Below are 8,299 nucleotides of genomic sequence, written 5' to 3'. Positions count from 1 at the left end.
AGGCCGACACGCTAACCACTTGCTCCACTGGCCTCCCCTCTTACAAAGATTATTACAAATACTACCAAACTAACTAATTTATTCAGAGGCATTATGAAGAAATGGTGGGTATATCCACCTCACCTGACAGTTGATGTTCTGGGTTGGAAATTCGGCCCCAGGCGGACATTACCGACTATTCACGAAAAAACCCGAAGTGTTGGTGTCTTAGCAACTCGTGTGTTTCCGTCAAACAGCGTTGGAAGAAGGGGGAGGCGAAAAAAAAGACGATTCACTTTCACACACTGAACATTTTAAAATTCCGTGCGTGAAAATGATGATGAACAAGATTGAATTGTTGTCAGACGTTAAAGTGCAGTTTCGTCGTGATAATGAGGAGCGAAGACGAGCGAGACTGTTTGACGACAAGTTGAGGAGCATCGGAGTAAGTTGCGGCTGCGGCTCAGTGATATTTTCGGTTGTAAACTTGATGTTTTTAAATTTATTTATTTTTTAATAATGTAGATTGACAAAGAATTTCTTGACAAGCAAGTGGCTGAGAAGATTGCAAAGAAACAGGCAGAAAAGGAAGAACAAAAAGCTTGCAGTGAGTAAAAAACAGACCAAAAACATTGTCTCCTTGTAATGTAGTAATTTTAAAAAGTAATATACTAATTAGGATTTTTAATGAGCACAAGCAGTTTTTTTTCCCAAGTTAACATTTTTCTTCTCAGTTCAGAAAGGTATTTATAACTATGTTTTTTTTAAAATAAATGATTAATAACACTGAAATATACTCAATGGTTATAATAAAAAAATGTAGAGAAAGAATTAACCTCATATAATTACAATTTACAATTCTAGACCAATACACAAAAGTCCTGCAGGACACAAACAAATGCATGTATGCCAATGTATGATTCATTTATAGACTAATTCTCGTATTCTGGATTATTATAGTATGATTTTAATCTTATTTTAACAACGATAATCCCTTTGATTAGTAGATATGCACAGTTTTGATGTCCTGGGGCTCTAATCTTAAATGTGGTTTCCAACATGCTTGTGCATCTTATTTTAAGCATATTCACGCCTTTTTGTGACATGCATGTATATGGTTAATTGAAGACCTTAAAATAAATCCTTTGGACTCCAGTTCACCAGCAAGCCCCAAAACGACAATTATACTACCCCTCTTAAATATCGGACTAACCAGCCATAGTTGTTCCTAATAGATGCAGCAACGATGGAGACTTTCCTGCTTCCTAATCAACAAGTAAAGGATAAAGATCCCTCTCAAAAGGCCATAGTAGACTTTGGCCTTCATTGCCCACAGCCAAATAGCGTTCCCAGGTGTCAAGGTCACCTGACTATGTTGCCCGGTCTGCATGGGGAGGACCCGGACAGAGAGGGTCGAGTGCAGAGGCAGAAGGAGCAACTCCGAGGGTGGCTAATCCAGCAGCGCGATGAGCAGGCCGCGGAAAAGCACAGAAAGGAGATGGAGAGTAGGTTCAAAAGATGCTGAATTCATATGCAGCCCAACTCACCAAATGCATCTCTTTGCCCTCAGAACAGCAAGATGACCGAAACAGGGTCCTTATGGATAATGAGGCTGTAAGTCTCCACAACAAAGATCTGGAGAGGAGAAAAGCAGCAGCAGTGGTAACCAAAGAATGGAACATCAACACAGTGAGTCATGCCTCCAGACACTGCTTGTTAATGCGCAACACAGTGCAGTGCTGGTGCACAACCTGGGATTTTAATGAAAACTAAGCATAAAAAACAATAAAAACTGGGACAAAATTAACAATAATAAAAACTTAACAGGGGAGACGTACACCGACGAACAGGCAGACATTACTCACAGGAAACAATACTCCCACACGCACGTACAAAAACACGGGGTTCAAATACACAGACTGGGGTGGATGACAATCACAAACACCTGGGTCACACGAGGAAATGGACACAATCAGGTGAAAGGCATAAAATGACGCGGCCAGGACACACAAGGAAAACACACCCATCTACCAACCTCAACAAAACGTGACAATGGGGGAGAGAAGTTATGAAATTTGGAATGTCCCCAAAAAATTGAATCGCTATTGAATAGTAACAGTAAACTACTATAATTACACAGTATCAGGTCAAATTCAGTGGATTTGTATCTTTGTCTGTTTTCTTTGGACATGTAGGATGTTTTGTTTCAAAAACTGAAACAAGCACGGACCAGACATCTAACATGCAGGGTCTTGAATGCTCTTAGATGACAAATAGAGAAGAAAGAGATTGCCAGGTGTGTAATGAAGAAGCTACCCAGGAGCAAGGTCCACATTTGAGTTGTATGGGAGCCCCTGGCCTTTGTCCCAGCATCGACAGGAAGCCTCCGCCTGAAAGCTTGACGCAAATCAGGGTTTTCCAAAAGCATCAAACTGAAGAGAAAATGGTAACTGCTATAAAAGAACACCGAGACCAGCCGCATTCTCTTTCTTTACATGCAAAAAGGTCTCTGGACTTCCGTTCTATAGATGGCAGAATTGAGGATGCAGGGAGAGGAGAGTCGGCACGACGGCATCCGTCTGAATTCAGCTCGGATGGCCGAGCTCTTGGAGAGGAAGCAGGCCCGAAACAGGAAGCACTTTCGACGCCACCTGGACATTGTCAACAAACAGCTGGCACAAACACAACAGAACAGGTACAAAACACACCAACAGAATCGTCTTGTTCTCCTACAGTTCGTTGACAAGTCATGGTTTTTTTCTTACTTCAGAAAAGAGGAATTAAGGCATGGACACATTGAGGAAAGCTTCTTCTCCCAATTCAACACTAGCTGCCGCTGATGATGATGATAAAGCATGTATGAGCTAAATGAGTAACGACGAAAAAAAAGAATCTTTTCACGTTTTTAATGTCACAGTGAATGTGACAACATTGCTCATCGTGGAGAAAAGGACAAAAAAAAACTGAGATAGAGCAACAGCAAACCACACATTTGAAAAACAAGCAAAGCATGTAAAACTAAGCTACAACCCCATTTAAAAAAAAAAAGAATAAATCTGTACCCTACTTTTGGGGTCTTAACATTTACCTAAATGACTCAAATAAAAATCTATCTGTCACCAATTCTGTTTGTAGCTTTCATGGACTCAATATCAAGCACTGTCAACGCATTGATGGGGTCCACTAGGGTGGCCCTAATATTGCAAAACTTTTTTTTTTCTGCAGATGATGCGGTTCTATTGGCTTAATCAAACTGTGACCTTCTACTCTCACTGGAGTGTTTTGCAGCTGAGTGTGAAGCAGTCAGGTAGAGAATTAGCACCTCTAAATGAAAAGAGTTTACTCCACTGGGTGTCCGGACTCTCCTTTTAGAGAAGCATGGTCATAATGGTTGGATTCCGAGTAGAGATGCTGCTCCTCTGCATCAAAAGGACGCAGATAAGGTAGCATCTGATCAGGCCTTCATGGTAAGATGTTAGGGGCATGTCCACAGGGAGGAGGCCCTGACATCAACCCAGGTTGCACTGGGAAGACTATTCTTACCTAGAGCAGCTGCCTAAAGTCGCCAGGGACAGGAAAATCCTACCGAAGCTGATGCCCCACGAGCGGCTTTGGTAAAGCGGAGGAAACTGGGTGGATGTCTGAAATCACTCTATATAGCAAACAACATCAACATTCTAAAATTGTGATGTTTCATTTAGCCAGTTTCTTAATGATAATATCTAGTGGGCGGAGATTCATGTAAAATATTTTTTTAAATGCAACTATGGGAGAGAAATAATGCAAAGCTGCCTGCCACTATAAAAAAGTACAAATTCAATGATTAAAAAAAACAAACACATACCTTCTGTTTAGTGCAACTGGTGTCCACTCATTTCTAAGCGATAATACACGTTCATCCATTTGAACTGAGAAGCATTGCATTCCTAGTTGAAATGGATCAGATGGCTATTGCCTTCAATAGCAACAAACACGATCCTTCACTTTAACGTCTATTACAGTCAGTGGCAGTGACTGCGTTAATAGCAACGCCGCGTATACATGCTCACAGAACAGCAGCGGGATTAAAAAAGTTTCTTCCAAGGCAGCCTACTGGGATAAGCGCAACCAACGCTGCCCAAAACACAGTTTGGCTTCTGAAGCACGTTTTCTGAGACAAATGTGTCCCATTTCTTCTGCCATGCGTCCAAAGCTTTGTTCTGCAGTCCCGGGCTCAGCGTGCTGTATCTGGGCGAAAGTAACAGCAACAATTTAGCGTGTGAGCTCAACGAGGACCTTCGCCTAACGCGTACTCACAAAATGGAGTTGATGGCCAGTTGCTTTAGCGTGCCTAAGTTCGACCTATTCCCCCCGAAGCCCAAAAAGGCTTCGTAGAAGTCGTAGGACAGGCCCGAGGAACCGAACATGCCCGGGTCGTCAGAACTAATCACCATCGGGTGGTTCTGTGACATCAGCGCCGCTGCCGGGTGGTTACGCAGGTCATCCACCAGCTTTAACACCTGATCAAAAGACAAGAACACTGGCGCTAACACAAAAAAACTTCTAACAAAAGGCAAGACCATGTCTAAAAAAGGAATAATTTCACCATTCATTTTATTTTGGGGGTGAGTATACCTGGTTGGATATGGGGCACACTTCCACAGCCACATCTCTCTTCCTTGATAGTTCTCGGGCCAAAGGGTGGCGAGTGAGTGCAAATCCGTGGCCAATGCGCGATGTATTAAATAAAATGGCATCAAGCAAGTTCTGGTCCATGTCTGTGCCTTGCAGATCTGCAGACAAAAATATTTGACGTTGAAAGACTTCGCTTATTCTCAATCCTTCGCTTGATTGGAAGCAGCTTTTGTGCTCACTTGTCTCTCCAGCGTGGAAAAAGTAGGGAAGTGTCACGCCCATCTTTGCTGGTAACGACAAGGCATCTCTGAAATGCCAAAGAGGCTTTCCGCTGTCTTCGCGGCCGACCTGCGCATGAGACGTGAGACCCTTTAAGCCGCAATTAAAAGACTTCAATTTTCTCAAGAGCCACCATTTTATAATCCGATGCCCCTTATATTTGTATTAATATTGGGTAATCATGGTATGAAATCCTCTTTAACACAGCTCGATCTAGTAGATTTATAACACAACGCCTAGCCACTACTACTACTAATACTGCTGCCTCTTAGATAAAAAATCAATTTAAAAATAGGCCATTCAATCAATGGGCTCCTTATGTGTAAAAGATTGCAGAAAGTCAGAAATTAGTCGAGTAGAGGCCTCATTCATATTGTTTTAATCCTTCATTTGTTTCTAAAATGTTACCATAAATAGTGTTATTCTTGCTTGTATTTGTACACAGCACTTTTTTCAGTTGCAGACTTTAACTCAAAAGTAGTGATTGACCACCATCTTTTATTTGAGCCGAGTTTCTCACCAAGTCAAAGCCCATCATCAAGTCTGGGAAGTCCTTCTGCAGCTTCAGTGCCTTCTCTACCTCTTTCTTCAATGCAGATGCAGCCATTCTCCTGAAATATAAGATGTGATCTGTGCCCACACAACTAATTATTCTTGAGGTCAGGACAGGCACCTGTTCACTATGAAGATGAATCTGCTCCCAAAGAAATCCGGGTGTTCTGCAATGAACTGTTTGGTGACGTCTGCATAGGTTTTAAGCGCCCACGTCGAGTCGTGTCTGGTGCCGTCCAGCTCGTAGGTCTGAGGAAAGTTAATGTGTTTATCAGTGAATGCCCAAAAAGTGAATAAGACACACAGGCAAATTACTGCATTCAGTTACCTGCAGAAGTAAGGCGCGTATTTCTAGATACATGACGTTATCCTTGTAAAATTGGCTGAGCCCATGGTAGTAATAGTCTCGGAAGACTGGAGCGTATGTAACGAGACCTATCACGGCGTTGAAATTATGCTCAAACTTCTCCCAAATCACTTCTTGGTCAGGATACAAGGCGTCTGGATCGCCATCAGTGAAGAGCGTCAAGTTACCCAGGATGCTAACAGAGAATAAAAATTAAGGTTATTTTGCTGTAATTAACAGAGGTTAACATGGGAGAAAACCGATAAGAAAAAAATAGATTCTAGGCTCACATTGTCCTTTTAAAAAAAATAGTAAATGGTTTCTTTGAAAGATAAAGAAAACCTTTAAAAAATGTTAATGATTCTGGAGGAATTTACCCAGATTATTGAATTCAATTGAATGCTTTTATTGTCATTATACAAGTATGAGATTTAAAGCTTTACCACAAAGTGCACAAATAACAACAAACAAGCAGACAAATAAATAATCAATAAATAAAAAATAAGTAAATAAATAAAACATAAATAATTAGTCACAACATAAATAAGTAGGAAGTGCACAAATAAAAACAACAAACAAGCAAAGGAACTGATAAATAATAAATAAATAATAATAAATAAGTAATAAATAAATAAGTAGTCATCATAATAAAGAAGTAGTAGTCGGGAAGACATTTGTTGAAACCACCATGTTTCCCCACCCAATATAACCTTACCTGTTGTCAAGATCTGTAACGTTAACCAGTTTGTTCCGAAGTGTTTCCATCAGCATCCAGATGGAGCAGTTCGGTGCAGACAAAGGCTGACCAGACGAGAAGATGAATCTTACCCCCTGTTTTTCGGTGACGCACATGTAGCAGTTTGGCCGATACGTCACATTCTTCACAAGCCACTCGGGATCCCCCAAGGCCAGGTCGTGCACATGCAATGCTCCACCTGAATGAAAAGTGATATTACTACAGCACTGCCTATAGGCAAGAAGTGGGCAAACCATTCCTCGAGGCCCGTTGTGGGTGCAGGTTTTTGTTCCAACCGATCCAGCATGGACACTTTAACCAATGTGATTTCTGCAGAAAACAAGAAGCACCTGACTGCAATCACTGACTGAACTTGTAGGACACCATATTGGTGAAAGGTGTCCTCTTTATGGGTTGGAATGAAACCCACTGCGGCCCTTTGTGGAATAGTTTGCCCACCCCTGCTATAAGCGATGCTCTACAGAATTATGTGTAACTGTTATCAAAATGTTCCTTTATCGGACACTGGATTTATGACTGACCTTTGGGCATTTTCTGCAGCAGGGTGAAGATAGGGCTACGCTCAATCAAGGGTTTGGCCTTGAAAAAGTGCATGGCGGGGGGGAAAGGAGCCTTGGACAACTCATTCTCCTTCATTTGGTGCAGTTGAACGTCCATAATCTTCTCTAAATCACTCAGCACCAGTTGGCCTCCCGTTTGCTGGGAGGTCTCCAGCGCTATGAGGGCCTCCCTCAACTTGGGGTCCGGCATGGGGAGGACACCTGCTGCAAATAACAGTGGCAAGCAGAATACAGCCACAGGAGGGCGTTCTACCACAGCCATCACCCTCGGCTGTCAAATGGCAGATGAGACGACCTAAACACAAAGGAGATTCATAATATTATATTTTAATCCATCACTATACGCAACCTCGCACATTTAATTCAGTCATAATTTGCACCCTAGTAGCGCTAAAACATTTTTAAAGGTCTTAAAATTGGCACTACATTCTGTCGATTAATTACAAATCCGTGTAATTCATAACTGTATTTAAGCTAGAAAACGAAGACGGGGCGATTCATCTTTACTTTTAATTTAAATGAATAAGAAATCAATGACTCATAGAAATGGACTCGCATAACATCCTATTTTTAAACAAAGGGTGATTGGGGTCGCAACGACGAACCTCCGCGATGTGAATTATTAAACTTGACAAAAAGTTACCTTCAACAACTGCGAATGACCAGACGAAAGTTGGTTAAAAAGGGACACACGTATCCTTTCGAGCTCGACCCGTGGTCCTGTCAGAATAAGCAGTTCCTACACTCAGAAGCCCCGCCCCTACAGCGACACGATTGGCTCAAATGTCATGTAAACAAAAAAGATAGGGCGTTTTTGTAGGTTTATTGTCCAAATGAGGTCGAACATTTCCAAGTTTGATACTTCATCAATTTCACTGACTGCAAAATTATGAATCATGTTACAACAAAACACCGATCGAGAAAGTTACAACGGTGGGATGTTTGCCAGTTTTTATTGGCAACAAATTCATATAAATATAAATTATCATTGAATATGGACATCACAAGAAGCTTGAGTTCAGCCTTCATTATGTCGTACTGCTCCGCTTCAACACAGTAAACTCTCCATTGTCAGGGGTAAAAATACCACGTCATGTTGAAATCAATGTAGGCAAACTTGCAAATTTTCAGTATTTTGTCTAATATAAGGTCATTCGTCTTATTGTGTCCTGCGATTGGCCTGTCAACCAATTTAAGGTGTCCCCATGCCTA

At 41.5% G+C, this 8,299-nt stretch overlaps 2 protein-coding genes across 2 annotated transcripts; one reads left to right on the top strand and one right to left on the bottom strand.

The window, feature by feature from the left end:
* The first annotated feature begins 276 nt into the window (after positions 1 to 276).
* ribc2 (RIB43A domain with coiled-coils 2) lies at positions 277 to 3,080 on the top strand. The gene is made up of 7 exons (XM_077597185.1): positions 277 to 424; positions 505 to 586; positions 1,215 to 1,484; positions 1,550 to 1,668; positions 2,246 to 2,425; positions 2,508 to 2,674; positions 2,750 to 3,080. The coding sequence occupies exons 1-7, from the start codon at positions 314 to 316 to the stop codon at positions 2,817 to 2,819; spliced, it is 999 nt and encodes a 332-aa protein (XP_077453311.1). The 5' UTR covers positions 277 to 313; the 3' UTR covers positions 2,820 to 3,080.
* ada2a (adenosine deaminase 2a) lies at positions 2,871 to 7,860 on the bottom strand. The gene is made up of 10 exons (XM_077597183.1): positions 7,731 to 7,860; positions 7,049 to 7,382; positions 6,486 to 6,705; positions 5,753 to 5,966; positions 5,546 to 5,673; positions 5,393 to 5,483; positions 4,833 to 4,941; positions 4,594 to 4,751; positions 4,276 to 4,478; positions 2,871 to 4,206 (listed from the first exon to the last, which is right to left on the bottom strand). Exons 2-10 carry the CDS (start codon positions 7,347 to 7,349, stop codon positions 4,044 to 4,046), a joined length of 1,587 nt encoding a protein of 528 aa, XP_077453309.1. The 5' UTR covers positions 7,350 to 7,382; positions 7,731 to 7,860; the 3' UTR covers positions 2,871 to 4,043.
* Between the last annotated feature and the right edge of the window lie 439 nt (positions 7,861 to 8,299).

The sequence above is a fragment of the Stigmatopora argus genome, chromosome 3, assembly GCF_051989625.1.
Source record: "Stigmatopora argus isolate UIUO_Sarg chromosome 3, RoL_Sarg_1.0, whole genome shotgun sequence".
NCBI lineage: Eukaryota > Metazoa > Chordata > Actinopteri > Syngnathiformes > Syngnathidae > Stigmatopora > Stigmatopora argus.
This window is presented reverse-complemented; position numbering and strand designations above follow the sequence as displayed.

Excerpts from the sequence above, each read along its gene's own strand:
- ribc2 (XM_077597185.1), top strand. The coding sequence starts at position 314 with ATGATGATGAACAAGATTGAATTGTTGTCAGACGTTAAAGTGCAGTTT. Across the intron at positions 2,426-2,507 it reads ATCAAACTGAAGAGAAAATG|ATGGCAGAATTGAGGATGCA; the intron begins GTAACTGCTATA and ends TCCGTTCTATAG. Across the intron at positions 2,675-2,749 it reads GCACAAACACAACAGAACAG|AAAAGAGGAATTAAGGCATG; the intron begins GTACAAAACACA and ends TTCTTACTTCAG.
- ada2a (XM_077597183.1), bottom strand. The coding sequence starts at position 7,349 with ATGGCTGTGGTAGAACGCCCTCCTGTGGCTGTATTCTGCTTGCCACTG. Across the intron at positions 6,706-7,048 it reads GCTGCAGAAAATGCCCAAAG|GTGGAGCATTGCATGTGCAC; the intron begins GTCAGTCATAAA and ends CTTTTCATTCAG. Across the intron at positions 4,207-4,275 it reads CTGGCCATCAACTCCATTTT|ATACAGCACGCTGAGCCCGG; the intron begins GTGAGTACGCGT and ends ACTTTCGCCCAG.